At 41.3% G+C, this 13,762-nt stretch overlaps 1 protein-coding gene across 4 annotated transcripts; it reads left to right on the top strand.

Moving 5' to 3' along the window:
* The first annotated feature begins 532 nt into the window (after positions 1-532).
* On the top strand, positions 533-12,822 carry LOC309532158 (lipase member M-like). Of its 4 annotated transcripts, none has more exons than XM_082222187.1 (9): positions 533-835; positions 4,923-5,040; positions 5,680-5,878; positions 6,508-6,617; positions 7,069-7,205; positions 7,852-7,998; positions 10,336-10,407; positions 11,128-11,193; positions 12,432-12,822. In XM_082222187.1, exons 2-9 carry the CDS (start codon positions 5,019-5,021, stop codon positions 12,663-12,665), a joined length of 987 nt encoding a protein of 328 aa, XP_082078313.1. In that variant the 5' UTR covers positions 533-835; positions 4,923-5,018; the 3' UTR covers positions 12,666-12,822. The 4 variants fall into 4 exon arrangements, with proteins under 4 accessions (XP_082078313.1, XP_082078311.1, XP_082078310.1 ...); XM_082222184.1 differs by lacking the exon at positions 533-835 and adding an exon at positions 4,411-4,531; XM_082222185.1 differs by lacking the exons at positions 533-835; positions 4,923-5,040 and adding an exon at positions 4,085-4,531.
* The last annotated feature ends 940 nt before the right edge of the window (positions 12,823-13,762 follow it).

The following is a 13,762-nucleotide window of genomic DNA, read 5'->3' as shown; positions in this document are numbered from 1 at the left end:
CATGGAGTTGCCCTTTAAAAAATGTGCTTAAAAAAGGACAGCAAAATCTAAATCACATAGTCTACAGCAGGCATCCCCAAACTTGGACGTCCAGATGTTTGGGGACTACAACTCCCATCATCCCTAGCTAACAGGACCAGTGGTCAGGGATGATGGGAATTGTAGTACCAAAACCTCTGGAGGGCTGAGTTCAGGGGTGCCTGGTCTATAGGAAAACACAAACAGTATCTATAACTGCATTTTGTTTTCTCTAAATGTAAACTTGAGTCAAGTAGGATTAAAAGCGTGTTTCATGGGGGCCGGGAGATTGAGTCACTGGGGAAGAATTCATGAAAGCTGGAAGGGAGAATTTCCTCTCACACTTTGAATTATTGGGGGAAATGCTCTGCTTGGTCTAGCCAAGTGGATACTCATGTTGTGTAGAATCTACAATTCATCAAAACGTTCTAATTTACAAGGCCTTTGTACCTCTAGGTCTCATTTAATTTGAATCTAGAAAGGAACAAGAGTGAATTAAAGTACGCACACACGCACGCGCACGCGCACGCACACACAGCGATCATATGAATGCCAACCCCAAAGTAAGATCAAGTGGATTAGGATGGCTTATTACCAGGTAAATGTGTGTAGGATTACACCCACAATCAATCGCTTACAAAATCCACGTAGGCCTCATAGTTCAGGTGCTTAACCTACATATTTCAGAGGTTGAATGTGTAATGGTGTCCAGGGTACTGCATGCCACCATAATTATTCATAAAACATATGCAGCTAAATTCTCTTCAACACTTCTGCAGCATCCAGCTGAAATTCAGACTCTGTTGGAGTGGAGCAGGTAAGCAAAAACCCTTCAGCCTGTTTTCGGTGGTGTATTTTTTTCCTGTTGCAGCAACTTTTAAAAAACTGTATTTAAGCATAGCTTGTATTTTGTTGTTTTTTAAAAATAATATTTATTAATTTTCAACCATTTAAACACAACAAAACAAAAAAAAAATAACAAAATAAGACACAAACCATTTAACACACAAAACAATTTCAATATCTTATCTTAGCCCAGCAATTCTGGGCTGCATCAATAGGAGTATAGCATCTAGATCAAGGGAAGTAATAGTGCCACTGTATTCTGCTCTGGTCAGACCTCACCTGGAGTACTGTGTCCAGTTCTGGGCACCACAGTTCAAGAAGGACACTGACAAACTGGAACGTGTCCAGAGGAGGGCAACCAAAATGGTCAAAGGCCTGGAAATGATGCCTTATGAGGAACGGCTAAGGGAGCTGGGCATGTTTAGCCTGGAGAAGAGGAGGTTAAGGGGTGATATGATAGCCATGTTCAAATATAGAAAAGGATGTCAAATAGAGGAGGGAGAAAGGTTGTTTTCTGCTGCTCCAGAGAAGCGGACACAGAGCAATGGATCCAAACTACAAGAAAGAAGATTCCACCTAAACATTAGGAAGAACTTCCTGACAGTAAGAGCTGTTTGACAGTGGAATTTGCTGCCAAGGAGTTTGGTGGAGTCTCCTACTTTGGAGGTCTTTAAGCAGAGGCTTGACAACCATATGTCAGGAGTGCTCTGATGGTGTTTCCTGCTTGGCAGGGGGTTGGACTCGATGGCCCTTGTGGTCTCTTCCAACTCTATGATTCTATGATTCTTTCATTCCCTTATTTCCACGACCTCCTCACACCTCCCTTTTTGTATTCCACTTCTATTAATTGTTTCAGCAATTCCTTTCCATCTTCCTCTGTTTCTATCCTATAATTATCTTAACATATTTTGACCTTATTTTTCCCTTTAATACTCTATTAATCTTTTTATACTTAATTCCTTATAGCATTTCTACTAGAGCCATATAACTTCATTCCAACGTTTTTCTTACATTCATTATTTTTACAATATTTCTATAAATGGTCCTAAACTTTTTCCAGTCTTCTTCCACCGACTCTTCTCCCTGGTCTCGGATTTCTGCCAGTCGTTTCCGCCAGTTCCATATAGTCCATCAACTTCATCTGCCATTCTTCCCGAATAGATAAATCTTGTGTCTTCCAGTACTTCACAATGAATATTCTTGCTGCTATTGTTGCATATGTGGAAAAAGTTCTATCCTTCTTTAACACCAATTGGCCGACCATGCCCAGGAGAAAGGCCTCTGGCTCCTTCAAGAAGGTATATTTAAATGCCTTTTTCATTTCGTTATAAATCATCTCCCAAAGTGTCTTAATCCTTGGGCATGTCCACCAAAAGTGAACTCTAATCCTCAAATTCGTCTGTTTTTCTTTAAGTTCAGTCATAGCAAGCGTCAACCCATGTTCATCAAGTTGCCTCCGTAGGGCTGGGGCTCTCTTTCTCTTTCTCTCCAGTTGTGTCACTTTACATTCAGCAACAACACCCCCCTCCCTGGCTTCCTCCGCAGTTTGCCGTATCAAAGTAGGTTCCTGTATCAATTTCTGGGTGGTTTCTGTATTGGTATTATTTATACTTTCTGTATTTAGGTTGATTTTAGTAATTGAAACATCCATTTTCGCATTTATGATGTCCATTTTCCTGTTAAGCTGATCCAATGAGTCATTTATCTTATAAAATGCAGCCACTAAAGCCTCTTCTGTCGACATTCTTCTTGGTTTTAAATATGCTGGTACAAAGGCAGCAACAGAAGGAGCAGGGGGGCCTGATGATGAACCTCTTCTGGATTGTTGCCAAGTCCTCCCAGACCTTAATGTTTTGTCAGCAGTTGACTGGTCTATTTTTCCTCTTCCATTTACCATAACACTTAAAAGATTCAAGGTCAGTCCCAGAGTCTCACGGTTTTTAACTTGCAGCTGGAAATTCCCCTATCCCAGCTCTTGTAAAACAACCGGTTTCAAAGGCTTCCACTAGGGGGAAACAGTTTCTATTTGTAATAGTCAATAGTATCCTCTTTTCAACAATCCAAAATTAGTTTCAAATTAGTTTCAATTTTCAGTTACTTTTACTCCTTTTTAAAGCAGCCGGAGACAGTAGAAACAATGTATTTCTCTTGTTTAACTAGCTGTCAATGAACGTTCTAAACCCTGTCAATGAACATTCCAAAAGACGTCAGTCCTACTAGCAGCCCATTTCCAGGGTCAGAGCGGCGGTGTTTTAAATCTCTTCACTCTCTCCCACAGGTATAATCAATCCGCAACTTCCCCCTCTCTTCTCCTGCCTCCAAGAGGGGGTTTAATGCTCTTTATTGATGGAAATTTAATCTTTTACAAAAGACTTTCCAGGACTCCAGCTTGCAACTTCATTGCCTCAGTCTATTTACAAAAGGGGAAGGCGGACTTCCTGTTTTGAACCTCCCTGTTGCGATACCAAATTAAACATTTATAAATCCAATTCTTCCGTTTCAGATCCACTCACGGGTAATTACTTTAAAGTCAAATTGTCCACAGGAAAAGGTCAGCGCTCTCCGGCAACAGCTATGCGGCTTCGCTCCGTGGAAGAAGCAGATGATTCAATGCACTGCGCCACTCACCCCACGTCGCTCCAGAGCCCCAAAAACCGGGGTTCCCCGCGAGTGGGGGAGGCGCAAAAGGTGCCCGCCGAATCCCACACTCACAGTCTTCTCCCGCCAGTGATTTAAATGGGTCTCCGCCTTCGCCGTGGCGGCCAGACCCAGATTCCCACGGAGCAGATTCCTCCCGGTCAGAGGAATTCCGCCATTACCAGAGGCACCTCCCTGGAAGTCGGACCATAGCTTGTATTTTGAGCAGAGCTCTCTATTAATGCCCCATACAAGTGAATAATAGTTAAACTTGCACTATTACTTAAATTGAACAATAAGAATATGAGATCAAGTTTATATCCTTCTAACCACTCCTTTCTTCGGCAACCCAAATTTATTGCAATTCCTCTACAATAGAAATAGAAATATGACTTAATCTAAAAATAAGTATCTAAGTGGGCTACATTTTTTTTAAATAAAACAAGGAATTGCAATATGCATTTTAGTGCTTTGTACAGTCCTGCCTTATCACTAGGCAAATGCTCAGTGTGTGATGATATTTTTTTGAAACCTTTTCTGTTGCTCTGGATAGTGTATGATGAAACAGATATTGTTCTCTGTAGCTGAGTACTCCGACCAGAAAAGAGCACTAGTTGTAGTAAGCATTTTGTTTGCATTTCATGGAGTCTTTCTGGAAGTGTTGTTCAGACTGTGTTGCTCCTTCAGCCTCCAGTAAGTTGGGCAACTTTGTTTAAGTAATCCTTCCACCAAACAAAAGCTCAGCAAGAGATTCTCCATGTTCAGTGGGAGATGCTCTATAATTTACAGCCAGGTATGATCCAGTACCTTAATCATGCTCTGAAGCAACTTGGAGCTTGAAGTGATATGAAGCAACTCACATATGGTGGGAAAACCCTTACTCATGAGGCGCAAACTGGGGCCATTACCTGTCCGTACCACCTCAAGAATGTGGCTGCTTTTGGCAGTGGCGTGTTTAATCCAACAGACAATCGAGTCAGAAGAATTCCTAAGGAAACGGCACTTGAATCCCCAAGAATTCATGACTATTGTGAGTTGCTTGTTCAGATGCATTTGAAAACAACAGGCTATTGCTAGGACAAAACAATTTGTACATATTTCTTTTAAGTGATATTCCAAAGCATTGGCTTTTCACAGAAGCATTTCCGAGCCTTCCTGAGTTACTCCAAAGAGGGCTTGATAGATTGCAATGGATGGATTTAGCTGACTCCAAGGACAAATGACATATTTTGTTTAATGATTAATACATAGTGTATTGATTGCGCCTCCTCTGCTTTTGTTCATTACAGCCATCAGGGGACAAAGGCAGAATCTGGAACTTTTTCTCTTCTCCTCAGCACCATTGTAACTAAAATCCCCTCTAGCACATCTAGATTTAGAATAGAAGTCTCAATCTGCTGAGCCTTTCTTTATTCTTGCAGAATGAAATCATTCAATATTGGGGATACCCCAGTGAAGAGCATGAGATTTTGACAGAGGATGGCTACTACTTGCAAGCAAACAGAATTCCTTATGGAATGCACAGTTCTGGGAAGAGAGGTAATTCTGGAATGTAACTGGTTGGTGTTTCTTTAAGGAATTGTACTGAAAGGATTCAGCATAGCCTAGAAGTTCTTAAGCTTAAAGTTCCTAATTGTTGCAGAAAATAAGTCACATCCAACTGCGGGTGTTTTAATGTTTATTTGCCTATATTTTATACATCAGCACAGCAGCTTGTAACATTCTGAATGCTGAAAAAAATTGTCGGAGATAATTTGAACTAAAATCTGAACTGAACATGAAACAGTTCATTTTGTAAGTGGACAAATGTGAACTGGAATTAGTTCCTTTTTGGTCATGTTCAACTTGATCTAGAATTAGTTCCTTTTCTAACAGCCCTTTGCAAGCTATGGAATCTTTCTTGAAAATCAAAGGAATGACTTGTCTCCACAGGCATTACTGTGAGTTCTTGATCTGAGTGTCCTATTTTACTTGCTGCATTATTTTAATGAATTGTTTTGCTGGATATTTTAATGATGGATGCTTATATGTGTATTGGGTTTTTGTATTTTGTAAACTACTTAGAGACCTATCTAGCATTAAGCAGTATATGTATTATTGTATTAAGTGGCTAACAACAACTCCTACTGAGAACAATATTATCTAATGCCCATTTTGTTTCTGTTCCCCTCCCACCAGATCTTAGGCCAGTTGTTTTACTGGTACATGGTGTTTTGGGTGAAGGTAGGACCTGGATTATAAATCCTCCCAAGAATAGCCTGGGATTTGCTCTAGCAGATGCTGGCTATGATGTTTGGCTAATAAATAATAGAGGGACCAGCTGGTCTAGAAGACACAAGACTCTGTCAATTGACCAAGAAGCATTTTGGAATTTCAGGTATAAAGGCACAACTTGTAGCTTGGATAGTTGAGATAATTGTAATAATTACTGTCTCTGAATTATAACTGATACCAACATATCTTTTTTACTTCTGTTGTGTCAGAAGTGCTTCAGTACTGGAAAGACTTCCAAAAAATGGGAAATGGTGGACTATGGTTCCCTTTCTTGTTATTTTTAGAGCCTACATCAACATGACAAAATGCATGACTTTCTCTATATTCATGCAGGCTGAATTTGTGGAGCTCTGAGATATAGATAAGGATCGTAACTAGGACTGTGCATTCACTCTGGATGAATCCTAGATCCTGAACTGAATCAGGCCAATCTGGGATTTGCTGGGAATGTGTAGATGAAGCTCTAGATTGCCTGGGTCTGGGTTCACCTAGAGCAATACAAAGATGTCAATGGGGCAGCGGTGGGTGGACAGCCACACGTTTAACTCTCTTAACATTCTTTTTAAAGGCACAATCCCATTTAGGAATGGGAGATCACAGCCCAAATCACCCCAATTCACCTCATTATTTGGGCAGAGTCCATACACACCTCTAATAGTGTGCCCTACTAATGCAACATGAGGCTAAGGGGAGAAAACTTCACCTGCATTTTGTTTCTGTAATGTTCTATAGCTTCCATGAAATTGCGATATATGATATTCCAGCAACAATAAATTTTATCCTGCGGAAAACTAAGCAAGAAGGATTGTATTTTATTGGCTACTCTCAGGGTGGGACACTTGGTAAGTAATACGAAATGAATGGAATCCATTTACTGCCTGAGCCCTTAATTTTAAAACCTTCTTACAATCCAAAATTCGCATCACAGGTATAGTTCCAATCTAATAATTCAGATTGAAGGAACAACAAGCAGGGACAGAAATACTGTTTTTGGTATTGGTTTTGAGGTCTCTGCAAACTGGTTGCAGATAAGCATATAGGAACATAGAGAGCTGTAGTACCAAGTCAGACCGTTGGTTCCTGTATCTCAAGATTGTCAACACTGACTGGCATCAGCTTTCTTGGGTCTTTCCCAGCTCTACCTTGAGACACCTGGGTTGAACACATATGAATGTGCTCTTCCACTAGGATAAGACCATTCTCCAGTATGAGAGACCCAAAGACTGAATGTGCATATTGACTCTGGTTTATCTGGAATAGCTGCTGAATTCTGGAATTCTTTCTCTTTGGCAGGTTTAATTGCCTTTTCACTCAGGCCACAGCTTACTCAGAAAGTCAAGCTCTTCATGACTTTGGCTCCTATCTACACATTTGTGGGCACCAGTGGACCTGCAGTGCTATTTTGCAGTCTTCCTGATGGATTAATGAAAGTAGGTATTTCTCATAGGTTTTGGTAGTGTCTTCATAGGTGCCAAACCCATGGGACCCTGGGGTCCTCACTGCCACCCACTGCCTCTGAGACCACCTCTGCCTGCTGTGGTAGTTAGCCACCTCTGTGTGCTGCCTGCCTTGGCCTGCAGCAGTGGGATGGCATGAAGCAGTCCGACACAGTTGTAGCAGGCACCACGTGGCTCCTGGGAGGCCCTTGCACTCTCTCAAAGGCCCCACAGGGCCTGCTGCAGTTGTGACTGGCTCCATTGTCCCACCCACTGCCTTTCCTCTGGAGTTCAGGCCTGGTCCAGTCGTGGGTGAAGTGCAGAGCCAACAAGATGTGGCGCATGGAGACTGTGGAAGCAGCCGTATTGGGTGGTGCCCAGAGGGGCTGGGGTGATGCATGGAGACAGGGCAGAGGAATCATTAGTGTAGTGCGTGCCGAGGTTGGGCACTCCCGAGTGTGTTAATGCAGTCTTCTAGCATAATCAATTTAGTGATATGGGCAGTTCAACCCTCAAGCTTATACATTGGGGGGGGGGGTCATGCTATACCTGGTTTAATTAAGAGGATTTAATTTCTAAATGCTTGGAAATTAATTTTAAAGAGAATCACTAAGATCTCTCTCTGTGTTTAATTTTACAGCTGATATGGGGGAAGAAAGAATTTGTCTTTTTAAGTAACAAATTGAAAAGACTGATTGCCAAGTTTTGTAGCTATCCAGTAATGGACGAGATTTGCATCCAATTTATGTTCCTTGGCTCCGGACGCAATCCAAATAACTTAAACATGGTATGTTGACTCTTTATTTTGCTAAACATATTGGCAAAATACCATACTCCAGTCCCCACAACAGCAATATATTTTATTCTAATATTTAAAGATAAATTAACCATGCTTTGGATTGCATATTGAGTAACTAACATGATGGAGTTCAATAGTACATGCTTCAAGTTATGCATGTATAGCATTGGAGACCTAAATGTGTAACTGAGTGACCATGTCTGTACATGTTTGAGCCAGAATGGAGAAGAATCTTTGTGGAAGAGACCCTGGTATATTACAGAAGGGATAAACTATATGGCTTTTGTTGTTTTCTTTATCTGTTGATATCTCACGGGGTAGAAAACTGGTGGCCCTTCAGATGGTGTCAGATTCCAACTCCCATTCACCTCTGTTTGCCTGTCGAAGGGTCAGGGATGAGGCCAGTTAAGAGCCTAAGAAGCACCTGCTGGATCAGGCCAATGGCCCAGCTAGTCCAGTGCCCTGTTCCCACAGTAGCCAGTCAGGTGGCCAAACCCTCAAGCAGGGCCTGAGCTCAAGAGCAACTTGCGTTCAGAAGCTTTATTGCCTCTGTCCATGGAGGCAGAACATGGCGGCAAGTTGCTCTTGTAGTCGAGAGTCAGGGAATGGTCTGAAGACGAGGACTGTGGGATGCATTCTATGGCAGACCAGCTTTTCTCTGATGGAGAGCTGGAGGGGGAAGAGTCACTCCCCTTGTCCACAGTGTGTTCAGAAGCAGAGAGAGAGAGACAGGAGCTGAACAGCTTAGGGAGGAGTTACCCAGTTGTGAAATAATGACAAGGGAACCAGAAGGGAGGGGACAGCTAGTCAAGACATCAATTGAGAGTGTGGGGGACCCTCCCCCCATGGACTTGGAGGTTTGAACGTATCAGAGAGCAAAGGAGGCAGAGAGGGGGAGGAACTTCCCGTTGGTGCCTTGAATGCTGTGGAAGTTGGAAGAAGGATTTAGAGTAGCCAACTGCCCTCCTTGTGGAGAGCTGTATATTTGTGCTTGCAACATGAAGTTGTAATCAAAGGACTATAAACCTATCAACTGCTCATCAATTCTTATCTGTGAAGTTCCCAAAGGGAGGGGAGGACATTCTGTGCCTGACATCTAGCAGTGTTTGGAGCTGTACAGAGCAGCCACTCCCTATATATCAGAACACAGTGATCTTATAGCTTTAATTGTAACAGATGAAAAACAGGACATTACAACTTAACTTGTTATTTATTTGTAATCTTTATAGCCCATCTTTTAATTTCAAGAATTTCACAAGATGGGTCTCAAGCAACAAAAAATAATAATGTCTGAACTATGTGACCCATAGATAGCAGCAAAATAACAAGATTGTACAATGGTGATGGGATAAAATCAGACAGCAGCAGACAGGGTAAGGGTTTGCATGGCATTGGATCCCAGAATATTCCACAAGCCCCATGTTGATAGAATGGATCTGCTGTGTTTGGACCGCCCCAAACCTGTTACATGAGAGTCAGCCAGTGTGGTTCAGATTCTTCCTGAGGTGCAAGCTAGGCAAGTAAGGTCTCTCTGGGCGACCAGGGTGCAGATTCCTACTGGGCTGATACCCAAAACATTAAGCTTGTGGGTGTCATGATCAATCATCACCTCAGGTCCCTTATAGCCCCCCCCTTATAGTGTGTTGATTCTGCCCAGTGGCATTCATGCCCTCATACAAACAACATTCTTCACCTAACAAAGGAAGGCCATAATTTCACAGAGGTAAAGCAAGTGCCAATCAGGTTGAGTTATTTAAAATTATTTCCTTGCCCTCTCAACCAGTGACCCAAATTGCTCAGTGAATGCTCTAACCCCAGTGTGGGTGGGTAGGAAGCTTTCATGGCAAATTGGCCTTGAGTATCATAGGCAGCAGCCTTATATAGGCTTTCCACACTTCTTTGCAAGGGCTCATGGGACAGTTTTTCCCCATGAGCCCACCACACAAACAAGATACTGAGCAAAGTTTTTCCGCAATCTGTGGGCCACAGCGCTGCAGGGCAAAGGTGTCCTGCGCTTATTGACCACGGAATGATGCTTAAAATAGTATGTATATATATATATATATATATATATATATATATATATATATATATATATATATATATATATATATTTAAAAATGCAAATCGGCATGAAACTCATGACCACATCTTTCCTGAGATGTATGTTTTCCTATGCAATATCCCTTTACCTTTCTCAAGGTATTTGGATATTGTATTGCTCTAATGCTTGTGATCTTTTTGCTAGTTCAATTCATCCATTCCTCCCTCTGAATGATAGGAGACGATTCTTAAAAACATTTCCATACTTATTCCTCCCCACAGACCCTAATAGATGCGTATTTTGGAATTATTCCTGATTATGGTTCTGTAAAAAACATGATCCACTTGGCCCAGGTGAGCTTTAATGCATATTTTTCCTTATTTCAAAATTTAGAGGCCATTTAATGTTCAAGTGAATGTTTAATGTGTGTGAATATTTAAGGGTTTTCTTTTTTAAATTTTCAGAAGGTGACAGGAAAGTTACAGTAAATGAAAAACAATATAGCAATAAATGGTATATGACAAGCTGCCACTCACAGGATCTTTGTTGCTCTGAGTTACTGCTGGTGTAGTTGCCCAGTTACATGCAATATGCGTCTACAGGTGTAGAAACTGATAATCATAATATGCCAATGAAACCAAAAGAAAATATTCTTAAATAGGGTCATGCAAAAGAAGAAATAAAGAAAAACTTTTCAATTTCGTTGCCTAAAGAGTAGTTCTTAAACTTCAAACATCAAGTGATTTTTTTATTCATAATATCTGAAGTGATAGTTAAGTTTTAATTTGCACACTGCAGTTTCTCATTAGCTTACAGAGTTTGGCTATTACTAGGATAGCGAACATTAAGGATTGATTTTTGAAATGATTGTATAAGGGTTCCAATATCATTTACTTATTCATTTGTAAAGTATGCAATATTGCTAAAAACAGATTGTATTTTAAAAAAACAGATCTATTAAAACTATCTATTTAAAGTTTTTGCAGGGATTAGGGACAGGGTTCTTTCTGTATGTTATAAAGATGCCTGCATAAAAAATATCAAAATTCTGTACTTTCCCCTTTATTTTATAGGTTTTTAAATCAAGAGAACTGAAATATTTTGACTATGGCAGTAAGAACAAAGCTATATACAATACGGTAAAGAGTTAAAGAAAAGTAAAGTTTCAGGAGTAAACCAGGCACAAATTCGGAGACAGTTGGATGGGGCCTTGTATGCCTCCTTCCAGCACCTTCTGCAGCCAAGCTGGTGCCAAATGCATTGCTCTACTTCCTTTGGACCACATCAGTGCAGCCGAGATGGTGGTCTTAGTGTCTGGGTAGCCCAGGTCACTTTGGTGCTGCTAGCGCAGTGGTTGGACTTCACCCCTGGAAACGCACTCCATTCTCTCCCAAGACAGATGGATACCAACATTGTAAACCTAGATCCCATCCCTCTCCTGGTAAACCCTTGATGCTTCCCACTATTCCTTCTGCAGCCATGCCTGGACCACATGGCTGAGGTCCCAGATTCCACAGCCCAAATGATCACCTAAAGAGCACCAGATAGCGCTGGCAGTGACAAACCAGCCTGACTCCAGCACCTCAGCCAGCATGCAGTATCCCAACGAAGATTTTATAGTCAGGGGTGACCACCCTGGCATTTATGTGGTTAGAGATCTTCTCTTCTTTTCTTTTACTTTGAAATCATATTATCCTTTTCTTACATCAGAATGTTGCTTATTCCCAAGGAGATGTGTTTAACCTCAGAGCAGGAGAAGCAAACTCAGTTTTATTCCTATAGTCATGGTGGTGCCATGTTTGAAATACTTTAAAAATATAAAGCTGCACATGTTCAGCATGTGTGTGTGTGTTTGTGTATGTATATATATAGCTTCAAAACAGTTATCTTGTTTGTAGAAGCAGCTGTGAAGCCATGCAATGGCAGAAGGAAAGAAATATTCTGAGAACTTCAAAACTGAAGTCATATGGGCAGCTTTCTAAAGCCTGCTCACTGCTACCTGAAAGACGATTAAGTCCAGAGCCTAAATGTGCCAAGCTGAACTTTAGCAGGCATGCACATTAATCCTGATACACATCCTCAATGTCATTGTACATCCCACAATGTTGGTATATCCGATGCTCAATCCAGTCAAGTAGTTGTCCTACACATAAATCAAGAATGCACAGTAAACAATTAATACGTGACAGATTCATTAATACAATGGTGAAGAAAATCTGATACTAATGCTCAAGGAAGCATTTTCCAGATACATAGGCCACACATCCCAGAGTTTTGATGGTTCTGCATATGAACCATCAGACGGCTAAGAAAACAGGTAAAATCTAAGATTGGCAGATGAAGACCATTTTAATCATTCTGATATTTTCATCCACAGACAACTCCTCCATTCTATCAAATCGAAGACATGGTTGTGCCAACTGCTGTGTGGTATGGTGGACATGATATTGTAATAAACAGAAAGGACATACAGCTGTTGCTTCTTCGAATCTCTAATTTAGTTTTCCATAAGTATATTCCTGAATGGCAACATGGCGATTTTCCATGGGGTCTGGATCCTCCAAAGAAACTATACCCTGATATATTCTATCTTATGCAGAAGTACAAGTAAAATGTTATGAAAGTCACTAACTGCTTATATTCCCTGCGATTGTAGACACTGCATTGGTCTGTATGACTTGTATTTATGGTCAATTTGTTAACTGATTTTTGTTTCTATTACCTATTGCTCGTCTTCTAATAAAATCTACCTTTTGGCATTGACACAATTGGTAGTGGAATTCATTGACCTTGCACTGCAAAAGTATACTTCTCTCTGCAAAGGCCTCATCTTTTAGCCACAGCGTAGATGTTTCTTGCTGTTCCTTGTAGATCAGTGGTTCTTAACCTTTGAGGACAGGTGCTCATAGGCCCTTTTTAGAATCTGATGAAAGCAGTGGAGCCCCATTGCAGAATTCTTTTCACAAAGACAATTTTCTAAGGCACGTGAAGGAAATAAAGGGAGGGAGAATAATTTTTGGTGCCTGGTTCATGGGGCCCCTAAAGTCCATGCATGGAAGCCTAGGGGGCCATGGTCAAGAACCCCTGCTGTGAATCATTGTCCTGACAAGGAGATAATGAGGCTAGGGGTGGGAGGTGGCACACAATTTCCTCCACCAACTCTGAGATTACATCCAAATCTTATTGTGTACCCTTGGATGCAGTTCATCAGGCCCTGGAGATTTGAATTTATTTAAAGTAGCTATGTTATTGTCCATGGAGAATCATGAAGAGTTGGACACAACTAAACAACTAAACAACAACAAAGTAGCTAGCTGTTCCCTTACTACCTCTTTACCTATCTTGGGCTGTAGCTCGCTCTTTACATCATGTATTCTGCTATCACCAGGTGGCCATGCAGGAGTTCTGTGTGTAAGGGGATTGTACAAAAGGCGGGGATGTAGGACCAGTGTGTGTAGGTGAAAATGGGTGCAGAATAGAAGACATAAGTGGCTTAAAAAACAACAACAACCACGTTGGGAAGACCAGGTGTGAGCTTAGAAGTTGCAGAGGGTGCTAAAAAGAAGTACTAGGAGGTTAATGTGAGGGGAGGTGGCTGGTGACTAGAGTGAGTATGGCGAGCAGGGGGGCAGAGCCCCCTAGTTAGGCAAAATTGCATGGAAACATGTCGGGTCAAATTGACACTAATTCACTGAAGAATGTTCAGGA

The sequence above is a fragment of the Podarcis vaucheri genome (assembly GCF_965113315.1).
Source record: "Podarcis vaucheri genome assembly, chromosome: 5".
NCBI classification, from domain to species: domain Eukaryota; kingdom Metazoa; phylum Chordata; class Lepidosauria; order Squamata; family Lacertidae; genus Podarcis; species Podarcis vaucheri.
The sequence above is the reverse complement of the archived record's forward strand: the minus strand, read 5'-3'. Positions and strand labels throughout refer to the sequence as shown.